The sequence below is a fragment of the Phaethon lepturus genome, unplaced genomic scaffold (assembly GCF_000687285.1).
Source record: "Phaethon lepturus isolate BGI_N335 unplaced genomic scaffold, ASM68728v1 scaffold7484, whole genome shotgun sequence".
In the NCBI taxonomy this organism is placed as follows: Eukaryota; Metazoa; Chordata; class Aves; order Phaethontiformes; family Phaethontidae; genus Phaethon; species Phaethon lepturus.
Window position 1 is genome coordinate 21,996 of NW_010536898.1, and position 18,140 is coordinate 40,135.

General features: G+C 44.5%; 1 protein-coding gene across 1 annotated transcript in view; it reads left to right on the forward strand.

The window, feature by feature from the left end:
* Positions 1 to 18,140, forward strand: part of NFATC1 (nuclear factor of activated T-cells, cytoplasmic, calcineurin-dependent 1) — a gene marked incomplete at both ends in the record, with an annotated part of 37,188 nt that overhangs the window by 15,283 nt on the left and 3,765 nt on the right. Inside the window, 2 exons of the mRNA XM_010286303.1 lie at positions 6,119 to 6,174; positions 7,475 to 7,607. Coding sequence (XP_010284605.1) covers positions 6,119 to 6,174; positions 7,475 to 7,607 — 189 coding nt within the window. The remainder of the gene's footprint in view (positions 1 to 6,118; positions 6,175 to 7,474; positions 7,608 to 18,140) is intronic.

The window sequence follows — 18,140 nt, forward strand, 5'->3', positions numbered from 1 at the left end:
TTTGGCTCAAAATGAACCCCGATCAGTCAGCTATCATCAGCACAGTGCCTTTTTTTAATTAACTGGACTAAAATTACAGTTCATTTGCAAACACTTGAACTCAGAATAATTAAGACTGTTAGACATACTGTGGTAAAAGCAGCTAAAAAGGCCGACCTTTTAGGCAAAGTGAGTCCCTCAGCTTTTGGCTTGCCCAGCTGAGCAGCCAGAAGGGAAGTGCATGTCTGGCACAGATGCCAAAGTACTGTAAGATACAGTTTGTACCGGATTTTAATCACCTGGTTGCTGCATGACTCTATTATTGTTAATTTAAGGTAAAAAAAGAGAGAAAAAGTAACTTGAGAGCATCATATGCATGACAGACACATCTAAGTCTACCTAACATTCAGCTCAATACTGCAAAAATGCATAGCTGAAGGAATGGACAAAATCCATATGCTGCAAAAATGCTTATGAGGAGATACAAACAAATAGTGCAGATTGGCTGCTTCTTCTCTCTCTGCATTTCTGAATGTTTTCTTGGTCTCTTCCTGCCCCATCTTCCCTGCATGTTCCCATGGCAGGCTGCTTGGCTGCTGTTGGTTCATCCTCACATCCTGTCCATTGTAAATGTCTTTAAAACATACACTGGTGTGTAAACACGGGCAGAGACTCCCACCCACAGATGATGTGGCTTGCTGATGTCCAGCTGGGGAAATGTTCACAGCAAGACACCTGCCAAGACCAGCTAGAAGAGTGCCCCGGCTCCTTGCGGCATCCCCAGATCCAAAAGGCTGCTGCCTCTGGAGCGAAATCCAGCACTAGTACACCCATGCCAATGCATATCCGCTGGCAGGTGGGACAGCGCCAGCGGGTCGTGCCCAGTGCCCAGGACTGGCATGGCGAGTGCTCTCCTCCAAGCCACAGAGCCGCCTCTTTGCCTCTTTCATTGCCAGCCCAGGCACAGACCTGGCCCAGCCTGGCCTTTGCCTAGAAGCTGATAGCATCTCTGCACAAAACCGGATGACTCTTAAGTCTGAATCACAAGACTTTGCCTTAGTCTTCATCCTCTTCTCTGGCTGGAAACCCATGCTTTCCTCCCGGACGTGCTCACAGATCGGTAGTCTCCGCACTGTGAGTGTACACAGGGAAAAGGGGTTGGAGTGCAAATTGAAACTTGGAAATCCTTCACTCCTGAGGGATTTGAATATGCATTAACAGGCCAAATAGGAAGGTAGACAACCTTTGCAGAGCACCTCAGAATTATGCTGTATAATCATTCTGCATTGCATCTGTGCCCTGCCTGCTGTGGACATGTTAAAGTAACCTCGGATGTAATATAGGCATTATTGTTTAGTGTAATCTCACAACACATTAATCAAGTAATGGGTTCCTTTGGGAGGATAGAGATAGTTTCACCATCTTACTTGCAATATATGAATGTAAATACATATTTACAGTCCAGCCAGTGCAGTCAAACTGTTGAGCCGCAGGCTGGAACAATATAAAATGTACACTGTATACAGGCAGTGAAATCCTAGATAATGTCTATTCTTCTCATATGTCAAGTGAACACAGGACTACTAAAGAATATAGACTGTTTCAACCTCCTGTAGTAAAGTGAAATCACTTAAATATATCTGAATGCTCCCATTATGCCCATTTCATAGAGGCAGGGTTTAAGTGGCTGCCAGATGTTATACCCTTCTGAGTTTCCAGGCTTGGGGTTTTTTTTGGTGCTGTGTTTTACTTTGGTACTGTGTTTTACTTTTTACTTCTTTTTTTACTCTACTTTGGTAATGTTCTTTCCCCTTTCTGCCATCCATCGGTCTGTCATTAAAGTTATGCTTGTGATTTGACTGTTGTGAGCTTGCGAACCCCTGGCACTACACTTGCAGTTCCCTGGGGTACGAAGGTAAACCCAGCCCTGTAAATCCTGGGGCATCCGTCCTGATGGGCAGTGAGAAGGGAAAGTCGGTAGGAAAATTTCAGTGGAAAATCTTTACAGCTCTTTGTGTTGCTCTTCCATGAAGAAAATCCGTATGTTGTGGTCTGCTAGGCTTTATGTGTGAATAACTGATGCAGTTAGATTTATACAACTACTTTTTAGCCCTGCTTCTGTGTTAAAACAGGCCTCTACAGTGCCTTTTTATGTGGAAATCTTGTATGGGTGTGGTGGGGAAGCCGTTCAGTGACTCATGCTGCAGGGAATTCCCTGATGAATTAGAGTATTTTTACTTCTGGACTTGCGTGCAGTTTCCTTTAACGCCGGAGTGAGCGGCTGATAAGAGCAGACTACAAAGGCCCATTCACTGTTCAGCCGCCGCATGTTAAAACGGGGTGTTTATACTTTGCAAAGCTGAAAATCCACCCCACGTAACGCCGGTAGGTTTGCGGTATTTTCGTCATTAGCAATCCTAGGTGCTCCGAGTGTCACAGCACCGAAATAAAAAAAAAATAAGACTGAGGCGGCTGGTGGTGAAGTGCACCCGCAGCAGGGATGACTATAAATAACAGTGATCAGTCTGTAAATGTCAGGCTGCCTGACGAAACCCGGTGTCTTCAGCTGGCGGCAGTGCTGATGGCCACCTGTCAGCGCAGCGTCCAGCCCGGGCGCAGTCGGAGAGCCTGCACGAAACGGGGGGATTTCGTGCTTCCCTGGCGCTGCTGCGCTCCTGCACTGCCTCTTCGGAGGAGGAGGAGGGATTGGAGGGTCCTTCTTCCAGCCCTTGGCACGGGTCTCCAGGTGAAGCCTCGGCTTTGTCGGGTCAACTGCTGCTGCTGCTGGCACGGGGGGAGCGGGGCACTCTGGCCGGGACTCTGCAGGGTTTCTGCCCTGCGGTTCTGTGCACGGATGATTTGTTTTTATTTCCCTTTTGTAAAAAAAAAACAAAAAAAAAAAAAAACAAAAAACCACAAAATAAAATGAACCCAGTATAATACCTTGACACAACTTTTTAGCTATATAAAGAGATGCCTTTCTGTTCAAAATATTGCGCTATAAATCTTAAAAATGCCAAAACAAAGCCAGGCATTTGGTTTGGAGAAGACGCTTCTTATTACTTGGTAAAAGTAAATAGCGAAAAGAAAGGGAATGAAATAAGACCTTTGGAAAAGCCGTTTTCTCCCTTCTCCCTTTTCCTCCCTGCCTCCTCCTCTCCTTCCTCTCCTGCCTCCATCTCCCTCCCCTCCCTGTATAACAACTGCCCATTTGGGTACGGTAATTCCAGAGAGTAAACTTTAACGGGAATGCCTGAAATGTGTCTGCTTCAGCTTTGTGTTATGTCTGTAATTTGAATTATTTGCATTTTGGAAAGGTATAAATTGCTCTGGTGTACTTTGGTTGGCCAGCGGCCAGGAGGGAGTTGCCTCGGGCCCCGAACCAGGCGGGCTGCTGCAGATGTGGCAGGCGTACAATGGAAACTTTTGTGGTTGAGCAGCCCTCGCTCCTCCAGCACACGCTGACGGGAGGCGGCATCCCGCCTGCTCACCAGGGTCCCCGGCGTGTGGGCACCGGGGGCAAAAGCGTTCTCTCCAGCGTAGGCAGATTGTCTTGATGATCCATTCTGGAGCCATTATTCCTTTCTCTCTTTCTTTCTCTTTTTTTTTTTTTTTTAAATAATTTCAGCTGAACTGTATAAACCTGCAAAACATGTTTACTGTAAGAGGTTGACGTAGTGGTCTAAGGTTTCCCTCCTGGAGCTGGTCCCAGTCCGTGGGCGTTGAGATTTCCCTCTTGGTTCACCAGACGTAATATGAGGAATTGTCGTCTTTTTTTTTTTTCTTTTTTTTTTTGTTTCTTGCTTCATAACAACTTTTCCTCCCTGTGTTTTTGTTAAATGACATGTCACTAGCTGTTAATGAGTTGTCTATTCCCTACTTCTTCCCTCTCTTCCCCTTCCCCTCAGTCGCTGAGCAGCGATGGTCTGGACAGTCTCAAGGGAATTTCTTGGAGCGAAACCCGTATTGTTCTTATTAGCTTCCAAAGACGAGCCACGGCTCTGGATTTTTATTTTCCTAGTAGCTTAGATTATAGCATTTAAAATATTTCTGAACAAACTCTCTTTGTCATCATAAAAATTTCAAAAGCACATAAAGGCAGTGCTGCGTGAAGTAATTGAAAGATTAGCTAGAGATGGAGTCGTCTTGAATTTTACTGAAGTATCGACAGGAAATAAAAAACAGAAACTTGAATCAGATCATTCATCTTGCAAAGCAGAAATTAAACATAGCAAAAAACCTGAACTTCTGGTAATCCGTTTACAAAGGCAAATTGAACACGTTAACTACTAGTCTGGACGTCTGTAGATTTAAAAAAAAAACACCAACAAACCCCTTACAAAGCAGAAGTTCCTAGACTTCGCAAAATGTGTGATAGTGTTGGTTTTGTGTTACTTTCACAATTGATCAAATTAATTTGGGCTGGGGAGGCGAAGGGAGGGCTACAGGGGGGGCTCTGTTGGGAGGGGGTGGGAGATCAAGGAGGCTGCTCCCAGATGAGGGATGTGTCCTGGCTTGCCGAATTTTGGTCAAGTTTTTTCTACTGACAGCTCGGGGGAAGCATCTGTTGGATAAATTGTGAAGTCCTCCCAAGAAGTCTGCTTCAATTCTGGTGCTCTCAAAAGGCGTTGTTAAGTAGACTTGAGCATGGTCTGGCTGCTCCTTCTATCCCCCCAGCTGAACGTGACAGTACGAATTAAAAGGATTCCTTTTCCAGCGTCACAATGTAAAATGTAGGAGGAAACTAAGGGTAGATCTGCTAATTGTTTCCTACAGAAAGACCTACCAAATCCACTGTGCCATTTGCGCTGCAACTTTCACGTTGCACTTCTTTCCATACGTTAAAAAGAAAGGGTTTTTGGACGTTAAAACAATCACCAGGGTTAGTCCTTCAGCAGCATTCCTTTCACAGTAGGACAGCTGTACACAAAAATATTATTTACAGACATTTGTAATAAATCAGGCAGTTCTAAATGCGTCAGCTCCATCCTGGCCATGAAAGCGAAGAGAGAAGAAAAAGTGCATTCACTCTTTTACCTTGCCGAGAGCTGTTTTTCTAAGGCAGGCCCACGTCTATGTGATGGAGTTCAAAATAACTAATATTTGCATTTGCATGTCCCGATCCTGCAATAAATATACAAAAGAGATGACACAAAGTCTTATTTTCCCTTTCATTCCTGTGACATCTGACAATGGTGGGACTCATGAAGCTGCATGTGTCCCCGCTGCCCAACTTAGACAGCAGTCTGCTTGTGGCCTTTCATACACGTTCGTATTTTTCTAAGCCTGCAGAACGGAAACCTTACGTTTTGTATGATTTTTCTAATTTCTTTGCTGTTGAGTTTTGAAGCCACAAGTAAGAAGAAGAAAATCTGTTATTGACCAGTGATTTCTGTATCGGTGAGGTGCAGGAAAAATGACCAGACAAAATCAATTTATTCCAAAAGATGGGTCCCCAGCAAAAACGTGATAGCTGTGGCTTAAATCTATGTATGCTTGAAAACAGAAATACAGTAAATTATTAGAGGACCCAACACACCACTAGAAGCAGCTCCAGAAAACTAGGTGGGACCACTGTAGCTGCACTAAACCAACTTTAAAATGGAGTCAAAAGCTATGTTGCCCAGCCTATTGCCATGCCTTTTGATCCAAGCAGCAGAATTATGACATGCCAGACTAGGAGTATATTAAAATGAAATACTGCATGGCTGAGGAGCTTCTTTAATACTACTTGTTTTATTTTGTTTAATATTAATGTTGAATATGACTTGCTGCATAGGTAGTGATCAAAAGGGCTCATAGGTAGCAGTATTTTTGTCTGAAAGTTTGGGAAACTAAGGTGTAAAATGGTTGCATATTTTGTCCAAACTAGTGGTGGAATATCTCCCGGTGGCTTTCTCCCATTGCAGTATCATGCCCTCTGGATTGTGGTTCCCCCCTCAAAAAAGCTAAGCGGACTGCTGTCGCAGATTACGCAGATGGCCTCCTGGTTGGGCAACGCTTGGGCAATGCATTTTGAGAGCTGGTTTTCATATATGCAGTGCCCCTTCAAAGAGATTTTTTTTCAAAAGTCATTCTTTTGTAGGCCTGGGAGAGGAAAAAAGGATGGAACTAGATATCTTTTTCTTTTGTCTTTTAGATGGTCACCATGTGTGGGAAATGGAAGCCAAAACCGACAAAGAAATGTGCAAGCCAGTAAGTCTGCCTTAAATATTTTAACATCAAGATGAAAAATATATATTGCCTTCTCCAGCACTGTTACTAAAGAGGGATTTCCAAGGCTTTGGCACTGTGTCTCCCCACTGAAACAGAACAAGTACTTAGGCCTCCCCTCCTGGAAATCTTTCTTTAATGGGAGCATGGGGTAAGAAGTCTTTGTTGGAAGCTATCCTGAAAGTAGGAGAGACCATTTGGAAAATATTTTTTCATTGTCCGGACGGGCCAGCCCTGTCTGCTCATCTTCAGTCTTGCTGGGTCAGTTCTTCCCGCTGCTCCCAAAGCAATTTCTTATCACTTTCCTTGGCTTTCATCTACCTTTGGCAGAAGAAATGTGACTCCCTTCACAGGAGATCATCCCCACGGTTGGAGAAGTGTGCCTCCCTCAGCCATGACTGTAAGTGGGAAATATGGCCACTATTCCACCTCTGCAGGCATATGCAACAGTTTGTTAGCTGCAAACCTGCTGGAGACATGCAGGCAAACAATTTAAAAACCTCAGATGAATGCAGGCCAAATGCTAAGAAAAGCATTTTTCTATTTCATAATTCTTTACTAACCTTTTATTCTTTCAAAAAGTGCCAAGGGAGTTTTTCATGGTCATAGCAGATTTCACTGTGCATTTGTGTAAGCTGGTGCCCTAATAGCGAAGTCGTTCCTTAGCCCCATGCTAAGCATGTCCATTTGGTTTCTGACAGTGGAAGAATACCTACACACTCGCCAGCCCTTCTTCCTGTAGCACTAGATGTTCTTGCAAGATCTCCCATCCACAAAAACTATCATGCTTAAAACTTCCTGAGTTGTTATATGAAAAAACGTTTCCCTGTGGAAAAAGGAAATATTTTAATAATTTGAATATTTGAATAATGCCTGTCCTAATTCTTCTTTCAAAGGAATCTGTGTTAGGGTGAGATATACTGGGGGTGACCTGCCAGCCAAGTGGTTGTGCTTTCTCCTGCTGAGTTAGATTGTCATCCCAGATTCTTGTCAGAGGCAGGAGGGATAGAGCCTTGTCCATTTGCGGTACTGTATCCAAAGGGAAGAGGTGAAGGATAGTGATTTTGTAAAGACCTGAGCCATGCTAAAGTCTTATTTCCCTACTTCTGGAGTCCTTGACATGGACACTGAGGCAGCAAGAGGCCTTCCTTGCCCATGAAGCCCACCAGTTCCCCTGCAGAAAGAGACCGGGTGCCTCCTTCTCAGGGTTAACATGTGAATACTGTTGTACAGCTCAGCTGCCTTAGTCATGCCTTGACTTTCTGGTTTTTTCCTTTTGCAGAATTCTTTGGTGGTTGAGATACCACCTTTCCGCAATCAGAGAATTACTAGCCCTGTTCAAGTCAACTTCTATGTCTGCAATGGAAAGAGAAAGAGAAGCCAATACCAGCTTTTCACCTATCTTCCTGCTAATGGTAACAAAATATATTCCTTATCTCTGTGAGTAAAAGTGAGAGATTATGAAGATTACTTAGAAAGATATATGGTTCTGATAATTCTTTACTAACCTGAGTAATTTGGAGGTACATCTGGTGCTATAAAACGAGAGTGAGAATCAAATCGTGAGAACTGCCTTTCTCTCTGCTGCCGACACAAGAGACCTTCTCCGCAGATCATTTTCTTTTGTATTGGTGGCAGGAACCTGTTGGAGCAAGGACTTTTTCTGCTTTTGGGATCTTAAGAGCCCCAGCACAAACTCACATGTGAAGCCACAAATTGTGAACGCGCTGAGCTCTCACTAAGTTGATGTTAACCCTTGGTCTGACTTTGTGGCCCCAGAGGGTAGCCTGCATTTGAATAATACTTCTGAATTCACACCACAGCATTGTAAGCATGCTGGGCTCTGAGCTGGAGGTGTGTGGGGATTCTCCTTCCAAGTCATCCGGCACCTCGTCTCGCATGGGGTGAAAATAGCGCTCCAGGCTGATGCCGCTCTTGGGTAGTAATGGAAAGCACAGTGTGGATGGAGATCAGAGTGCTCCTTACAAAGTGCTTCATGTATAGGACATGTTCAGAAACACATGTGCCAGGTGTTTTTGGAAGCTTATATTGGTGGCTGTGAAGTGACAATAAAGTCACTCATGCTAGCTGAATTCCAGGCAGTCTTGAATGAAAATGAATCTTCTTGATGAAGATTTTAATAGTAAGTAAATTTAGAATTTTTTTCGTTTTAAATTGAAATATCTCTTTTTCTAAGAACACTTTTTGTTTTGGAAATTAGGAAAAAAAGGTGGTTGTTTTATTGTTGTTGTTTTCAAAGGAAGAGGAATTACAAAAATTACTAGGTTCATGCTTTTTTGTAGACTTTCCAAGTGAATGTAGTCCTTCTGAGGGAAATTCCCACAAAGCAATACTTGAGTCCTGTCACATGACTTGAAGAGACCTGCCAACTTTTTGCAGGTGAAATCTCATAAAATACACTTTTGGAATTTCATCCAGTTAGCTTGCATGCACTCCAGACTTTTATCAGGACTTTAATTTAGAATAAGAGCACAGGAAACCTGACATGAGCAACTGACTGCTTATTGCGTATGTGCTGTGTAGCTATGCTTCACTGAATCAGCCTACTTATGCAAACTTCACCCCCAATGGGTACATCTGTGTATATTTAAAGATGGTTCATCTCTTAAATTGGAAAGAAAGAGAGTTGTTATTCTCTTACACAACACTTTTCAGCAACAAAAATCTGTCGTAGAGACCAACAGGTATTGCCTTGCCATGCAAGTTACCCTCATAAGTATTTCAAATACATGCCTGTTGTTAACTGCTATTTACTAAGCAGCGTCTTTCCTCTCCAGCCTTTACATAGGCCTTTTTTTACTATTTTATTCTAAAGTTTGTGAGTAGTACTCACTGCTGCAAGTTGGTTTATGCTACCACCATTCTGAGTTTGAAACATTTGATGTTTCATTTGATGTGAAGAGATGGGAATATCTACCTAGTGACAGGCAACAGAGAACCAGCTTAGGCTTTATTCTGCAAAGACATCTTTAATTATGGTAATTGTTGAAAACATTGGGAATTTTGTTTAGTCTGCTGTGCTGATTTAAATTCATGTGAAATCTTTTCGTTTCAGTGTAGGGCAACCTGAAAGAAAAAAATGTAACACCCTAGTAGGGTAAAGGGAAGCAGGTATTCATAGTAAATATGCCTTCCCCCATTCCTGTTTGGTTCTCCACTCATATTCTTTTAATATATATGTATATGTGCATACAGGTAATTGAAAAACATCTTACATTCTTTGCAAACTCTTGTAACAGCAGTAAGAGTGAATGTGCTTCTGCAATCATCAGAGTCAATAGTATAGTATGTTTTTATTATGCCTGTGTTGTAGCTGTAGAGTTTTGCCCTTATGTTGCTGGTGTTTGTTTCCATCGTGCCTTTCAAGGATAGATAAGATCATCTTGATTAAGTATTCAGAAACCATGCACAATGACTGAATCAGTCATTTATGCTGCTGTATTTCTAGGAGTCAATTTAGGATGTTCTGCTTTATTTGATTCCAGTCGCAACGTTCTTTAAACGTTTCAAGACAGTGTAGAAACCCAAAATTTAGCTCATGAAGAAAAAATACTTGAGTCAACAACCACTGTGTGATCAGTGTAAAAAAATGTAAGGGAGATAAAGCACTATTTTGGTCCAGGTAACACTTTGTCTCTTGTTTAAACGAATCCCACAAAGATAGAAGGTGTAGGTTTTTGACAAACAAATGCAAGAGTGATCATCAAGTGTAAGATGTGGTTTTACACAAATCAGATGGTATCCTGTAAGCTGCTTCTCCTTCTGTGCTTTAGGACTAGTCAAAATGCTAACATTTCAGTGCCTACCATAATTTTGCAGGTATTTCTGCGCAAGGGATCTTTTAAAAGCTGCATGACGCACATTAGACCTGTATTTTACAGCTCAACTGGACTGTTCCAAAGCAAAATACTGTATATAAAGCCTAAATACTGTGTGAGCCTGCTGGCCCTGCTCCTGCGGTGGGTGTGGGCACATGCAGACGGTGAGACTGGTGGTAGAGCCATGGGCTTGCTGTGCAGCTCCCACCCCGACCGCACAGCTGTAGGGTTTTTTTCCTGTAGCTCCTGTTTCTCCTCATTCCCTAGGGGAAAACAGCCAGTGGATCCAGGGACACATGGTCTCACTCATCCCACCTCCTGTGGATGGTCCTGTAGCGTCTCCATGGAGTACAGCTCTGTGACATGCAGCCAGCACAAGCTGCCCTCTCCAGCAGAGTGTTACGGTTTCGCCGCCATAAGGCTTCTCCCATGCTGCGGAGATGTGGCAGAATTGTACTTTTCTTCTGTGCTAGCTCAAGTGCTTTGCAGAGCAGGGACTTGGTGAAGATGGGTTCCTGCCTCAGAAAGAAAAAAAATGCTGTAAAAATTAAAATCTTAACTGCTCTGTAAATGAAAGGTTTAAATAACAAAACAAAACAAAACAGAAAGTAGAAGCTTCACAAATGAGAGCCAAGGTCTGGAAAACAGGCTTGCTTAAGTCTTTGGCTTGGGACAGACCGTAAACCTAAGTACCTGTAATCCGCTTTTAATTGAAATTTTGATTTACTGTTCTGCTGAATTTGAGCAATCCCCGAATCCTGTGGTAGCCTATATTGTACAGAAATGACTGTAGTGTCATTTTTTTTTTAGTATTGCTTCAATATTACACATCGCTGGGCAATTGCATATCAGTTTTGTCCTGGAGCCTGCAGGCTATAGCCTCTTGAGACTCCTCCCCAGACATGCCTGGCACAAAAATATAAGTAGTTTCCACACCATTCTGGCACAGGTGAATTCCTGCAGCTCATATGGTAAGTACTAATAGGTTTTGCATTGCCATATCCCATCAGAATGTGACGAGGAAGGCGCAGGACCAGACGCCGCAGTCAGGAGTCTGAGAAAAGCACAACTAGCAGATGCTTGGATATTCAGCTTTTAAAGTCCCTCCACTGCTGCAGCTCTGTGCAGGCGTGCTCTGCAGCTCCGTTATATGCTGCAGAACGTTTTGGAAAACCGTTGGTGAACCCTGCATTTGTGAACCCTACCCTCTAGAAAAATGCTTGACTTTCATTTCTGTTTATGGCTGCACATCATTTTGCTTCTATGAATTTGTTATACCCTTGGCCCACATATGCATTTCAAGCAGGAGGAATAGTCTTCTGAAATCACTAGACGTAAGCGGTAGCATTTGAGGTATAAACCGATCTGGAGAGGTTGAAGAAGCACACAAGCAATCAGAAGTGTATGCTGTGGTTCCAAATCCTGTGCTTTCATCTGCTAAGAAAGCTGAAAGAGTTCTGCAGCTCAGAAGACTTTAAACAACACACGGGATGATAAGGGTTAGATCTCTGTTTATTCAGATTTCTTTTAAGTAAGTACATCAAAATAGAGGAAATGTGTTCAAGAACTTACTTTTCTCAGATAGGAGCAAGTGCTCTCTATGAGTTCTGTTATCTAATGAATATTGATATCAAGAACGGTGAACATAGAAAAGTTTTTCTTTGAATTTTATTTAGACAAGCAGTGCTATTTGACTAAGCAAAGACAGGATAGTTTGTCTAGGAAATATTTAATAAGATGGAAAAAGGAAAGTTGATATATTTCTTTTACTGGAGTGAAAAACAGGCTTTTACAAAGAGTTGATGATAAAGTATTTCCGTTTTCTGTTTCTGTCAGGCTTCTTAATTGTCAAAGCATTATTAAAAAATCATTTTGCTACTTCTAGTATTTATTAAAATGATGTTGATATGCTGGGCAACTTTTATTTTGAGATGGATTTCGCCACCTGTAGGGCCAGATTTCCAAGCCTTCACTCATAGAGCCAGCTTTTCGGCAGTTCCCTTGCCTCCCTGCAGGCACCTGCACAAGCCCCCAGGGTGCCAACCCTCCCCTGAAAACCTGCCCAACGTGGAAAAGTGCCTTGGTGGGGATGGAGGTCCTTTGAATCTGCGGGCACGGAGCTGCGCCGGCAGCCTGCCTGTGGTGACTAGATGTGCCTGAGGGGTGGTGTTCACAGCCCCACGGTGCGAGCGTGAAGCTCTGGGCGTGCTTCTGCGCAGGGCGAGCAGTGCCCGCTGCGCGTTGCTGTCAGCGCCCTCCCAGCTTCCTGCCTCTCTCTAACGTCACCTCCCGCCTGCCCCACCGACGAGCAGTTTTCTAGTGATGGCGCTGAGCAGCCGTGCCCCTGCTTCACCTCGGCTCCTCCACCCACAGCTCTCTTTCTCAAGCTAAAAGGCGACATCGACCGCCTTGGCAGAAAACGGTAAAACGAGGATGCGAAGCGTTGCCGCTCTGACATGACGCAGAAGCACGGCTTTTGCTGATCACCTCCTGACACCTCTCACCTCTCGAGCGTTTGTTGACTTTCCATGCTCAAGGCTGGCAAGGTTACTAGCCTAGCCGTGTCTGCGGTGGTAACTGGGGGCGGTCGGGGAAGCTGGGCCAAGCTCAGTGCCTGGGTTGTGAAAGGGTCCCTAACCTGCGGCACATGCACCATGACCGCGGCAGTGTGGCGACGGGCAGCAAGGCGGCGGTGCCGTGCCCCCGGCCTGGAGAGCTGGAGGAAGCGGCATGGAAGTCCGTAGGAGCGTGTTACAGCCAGGCCCACCTTAGATCAGTGCCGCGTTCCCGGGGCCGTGTGCGAGGGGAACGAGCGTGGCTGAGCCAGGCCTGAAGCGTCGGGCCTGCTGGAAGTGTTTCCGTCCAGCCCAGGGAGCAGCCAGGCTGCCGCAAAGCTAGCGCAGACCAGGGCAGGGCAACGGGGGGGAGGGGGGAAGGCTTGGCCACAGGGTATTTTCTGTTATTTTAGGTGGAAATATGAACCACCGTCGCTGGTTTTTTCACTACGCGCTGTTACAGTTTATTTCATTCGGGCTGCTAGGTGGCTGATTGCTACTTTTGACATTTAACAGAGTAACAAAAATCAGTTGAGATCTTCATTTAAGCGGGTCACAAAATTCACCATTGCCGGGCGCATCACCTCCTCCGCTCCTCTCCAGCAGCTGTGCGAGGTCTGCGGCGGAGTGGAGGAGACACGCATTGGGCTCACCAGCGTTAACACCCTCGAGTGCTTTTACTCCCTGTTGCTGGGTCCCACTAGAGCTGCCCATGCTCCATCCAAGGTGACATCCTGTTTCAGCCATCGGCCAGAGCCTAGCCAGCTGCATCCGACCTGCAGATGCAGTCATCTTGATTTTTAGGGGCAAACTCTGCCTCACTGTGCAGTGCTCCGTCTTCGTCTGGAAGGCCAAGAAAGAGCATTCCCTGTGTGATGTCCCTGTGACAGGCAGGGGTGGACGAGCACCATACAGAAGCCCCTGGCTGTGTCTGACCAGCAGGCTCCATCACAGCAGCAATGATCACACATAATAGTTAACTTCCAGAGCATAAAGTTGTCTTTTGGCAGCACCTCCCCTTTCAGATATATTCCCCTTCAGACAACAGAACCCAGCCTGTAGTTTCAGTCACCGAACCCCTCTGCATGAGCATTTCGAGGTCTCCCTTATTTCCCAGTGATTTCACGTGCATAGGTTAGCAAGTGTGGGGCTTTAGGACCTTCCAATTAGCTTAAAAGCCAAAAGATAAAACTTGTGTGAGGGAGAACAGGGTTTAGAATTACATGGGCTGGATTACAGGAGATGCTTATTTTTGTTCTCCTCAAGTGGCTGATCACTGTAATTAATCTAGCCCAGTGATTGAGCCTAAAGGGGATGCAGTGGTGGTGGCCGCTGGAGGTGAAACGCACAGGTAAGGATGTGTTTTGCTGGCAGTGGGAGGGATTGCATCTGTCTCTGAAGACCTAGACCATGTCAGAGCCAAGATGGCTGAGGTCAGCCGGGGCCAAACCCCTCCTCAGAGAGGGTGGATCTGGGGGTAGGACTGGTGCAGTAAGGGTGCCCTCCTGCCAGCCGATCCCAGCAGAGCTTCCCGCGAGACTACACAGGGATGAGGAGGGTCGGGCTGCCCCTGTGCTGCTCCTTGCAGGACCCCTGCCCACAGCCCCACTTTCCTATTCTCCCCTCGTTGGGAGCGCCGGAGAAATGTCAGCGCTGGTGGTGTAATGTGCCGCATCATCAAAAGAAACCTCACCCCAGTGAATTTTAACATGTCTGACAGAAATGGCATAGAAGGCCTTGGCTAAGTGCAGCCTGGGTGTTGTGCACAGTTAAACCTCCAGCTCAAGGCAGTGGTGGAGCCGGGTGCTGCACTGTGGGAGCTGCAGTAGAGCAGCCCAAGCAGGCATACCACAGGGCTTGATTTATCCTTTCCAGAATTGTAGGATTTAATGTGGTGTTATGATGGAAAATGAATTGTACCTTTTAAGAATTTTGCCCTTTTCTTTTGAAAAAAAGCTAACATATCTTCTGTATTAACACAAGCCAAATGCCCTCCACCTACCTTCCCCTCCTCCACACCCAGTTTAATGGTGTATGCACCAAGCTACCATTTATCATCTTCTGTCTCATAAATACGCGTTGAATAACCTAATAGTTTAACAGCTGTTGAAAAGCATTTAGTAAATGAGTTAGCTGGAAAGCACTTTCTAATTAGATAATGGCACTGTCCGAGATTATAGGATGAGATGTATGCTCAAGGCTTCCATCTACCTGGAGGCTGTTCTTGTATAAAACTGTACATATGCATCTGATCCCATAAAAATATATACACTTCAACCCAAAGAGGGCAGGCAGGCATGTGTTAGAGGTAGCAATCCCGAAGAGCAGTACCAGTAGCAGTGTACTAGCAAGAGAGGGCGAGTGACTTCAGATACTTGCATTGATAAAAGCTGCAGTTGCACGTACGTGCTGCCTACAGCTTCGTGATAGCATGAGGCTCCCTTTGTCTCTGAGTCACCGTGCTCTGGGTTTATTAACTAAAAAGCAAAAGCTTGATAGTAGCTTGACCTTTACAATTTTTTTGGTTGAATTGGTGCCTAGGGAAAAATACCCAGTTCGCAGACAGCATCTGCAAAGGCCCCTGTCTCGAGATCCCTGGGGTTGAGTTCCCATCCCTTGTCACTGAGATTGCCACTGCTGCAGATAGGTTGGCATGGTGTTTCAGAAAGTTTTGCTCAGCCACTGCTGCTCTGGTTACAAAACAGGGGGATTATAGTTTCTGAGGGCAGCCAGTACACTGCTTGTCCCCAGTACCAGACTGCTCCAGAGTCAGAACGAAGGGTGAGGTCCTCACTCCCCTCAAGCCTGCTGGGTCCAGCCGATGCTGCCGCAGCAGCCAGGACTTTGTCTTTGCACGAATCCAGAGTGGCTAAGCTGTACATGGAGATGTGTCCACATCCATGTGACCGGTCAGCCAGCAGCAGAGCAGCAGCAGCAGTTGGGATGACCTGTACAGCATCTTCTGAAGGAATGTCTGGTTCATGGTGAAGAGGTGTGCTGCCTGGCTCAAAACTGACTGACAGGGGAGGGTTTCGAAGGCACAAAAGCCATTTCAGAGCTCAGCTCAGTAATGGAAATTCAGCCACCTAACTCCTCAACCCTCTTGGAAAGTCTCATCCCAAATTCTTACCAATTACAGGACGTTTAGTCCAGAAGTTGAAGAAATGTGTGTGTGCACATCATGAAAAAAGTAGTGTTTTGATTTTCATATGCTAACCAAAATCTGTGTGCCGGTGCCAGGGAACTACGTCATAGTCTGCACCGTGAAAGGTGGCTATTTTGTTTGATAGGTTCAATCAAACTTAAGGGTAAAATAAATATATTATAGTGCCATAAATGTCTGCATTGATAATACTACATGGAAATGGGAATTTGTTAGTTTAATGTTAATCAGGATAAACATCTGTTTCATTTATATGATTATATCTTCTCAGTTCACATATTTTAACAGCAGGCCCCCCCCCCAGTTTAAAAAACCCATCTGGATTGCTAAAGTGTAAAAGCAAACAGACTTGTTAGAATTGTCAAAAAATACATTAATTTATATTTAAGCACTTTCTGACTCCCTTTACTGAATGTGCATGATTTATTATTTTTCTTCAAGGTTTGATATATTAACTTTCTACCTGCTAGAAAGGCCTTTCATTTAAACGTGGGCTTGCAGAACTGGCTGAAATATTTCTCCCAGATTCAGACCCACACAGAAGGACCATTGTCTTCCACCCAGTGCCTCGGTATGATGTCATAACCCTGGTCTCTCTGAGTAAGAAGCTTTGATTTATAGCCAGGGCTGCTGCCAACGCGAGGTTCTCAGAATTTCGTATTAAATTAGATGACATAATGACATGATTCCAGAATCTAAGAAGGCATCGTCAAACCATTGAAAACCAATTAGCACAGATTAAGTTGCTTATCAGACTAGTTTAGAGCTGTGAGCTCTGTCATATTTTAATATTCAAAATCAGGGACTATTTAAAATCGTCTTGTCAGCTGACCTAATGTGTTGTGAATTAACAAGCGTTTACAAATTCACCATACGAACCAAATTGCATTCACTTTTTCCTTTTTATGGCAAGGGCCTTATCCATCAGCAGAGTATGGTCTTTTAAACGAGCAACATTATTTTTGAGTCTGATTGTATGTAAAAACTGCATCATCTTTTCTGTTTACAATTTCACAAATTCTGGCTTCATTGATGCAATTTATTGCTGGTGAATCTCAGTGTATGGCAAATTCAGTCGCAATTTTTCATTCTAGCCAGCTGACAGTCTGTGAGACTGGGTGTTATGTCAGCACCATAGAGCAGCTTTGAGGCAGAATGCTTGTTGCCATTTGATACGGCTCTGCTGAATTTAAGAAATAGTCCAGTTTCTGCTAGAAGTGCTTGCGGATTCTGAAGAGCTGTATGGCTTTTCAGTTAGTTGCCAGTCCAGGCCTGCTGTGTGACTAGGTGTGTCTTTTAGCTGGCAGGTTTTAACCAAGTCATTTAAGATTTGAAATATTTGAGCTAGAAGTTAGTCAGGCTAATACTGTTCTCTGTTAAATATTAATTCTGAGAAAATCAACTGTACTCCCTGTATCATGTCGCATCTCCCTGTGTGAAATATTCACTAGTGCAAGTGAGTGAGGGTGGAAATAGACATGTGTTGTGGCAGCTAGCTTACCATGCCTCTGCAGGGATGTATTTGAGACTGAAACCCCTTTTTCTAGCTCAGTTCTGTAAAGATTTGCAGTTAATCAAGCATGAGTCAATAGGTAAGTGGTAACGCTAGTACGTGGCTGGCCGGTGATCAGCCCTGGCTGCTCTGGAGGAACCCACTGGGTTCTTGCCTAGGAGAAAATGGTCACAGTGGGCACGTAAGGTTTGTGTCCTCAGCTGCTCGAAATCAGCTGCAGCTGCTCACCCCAGCTGAAGGTCACAGCCCCCCAAAAGTCAGTGAGATAGTGGGTAGGGTGTGCTAGGAACCGGTAGCCTTATTACATACAAGTATTTTAACTTGTTTGAATAACGCCATAGACACCGTGATGGTAAGTGGGTAGCCAGTGCGTACAGGTACAGGGTGTTCCTCCATTGGTTTTGGAAGGTGTGCCTTGGAGTACCCACAGCTCCTGTCTTGGGCCCTCTGCAGTACTTTGCAAAGTGGAAGTAAATGGTTGCCCTTTTAAGGAAAGAATATAAGGTGATTTACACCACCTTTTGACACATTCAAAGTATTTTCCGAATGACCAGGAGATCAGACCCACAGCTTGTTTGAGCTGACTTTGGAAGTACAAATACTGGCAAAATTTTTGGCCTTTGTTACCCCATTTGGTGAAGTTACCTAGGCTGGGGAGAAGCAGATTTAGAATAGAGTGTCATAAACAAACTATTAACTGGTGTTAATGTAGCAATTTGTGGTATATCAGTCCTCCACAAGTCAAGTAATATGGTTATACATGTAAAATATGAAAATCGAGGTCTAGCCAGAAAGGGAAGTGTTAATGTCTTGACATGTTCAACTTTGTAGGTCTGATTCCACATCATCTGGGTCATTAGTAATGGTTTCTCGGGGGG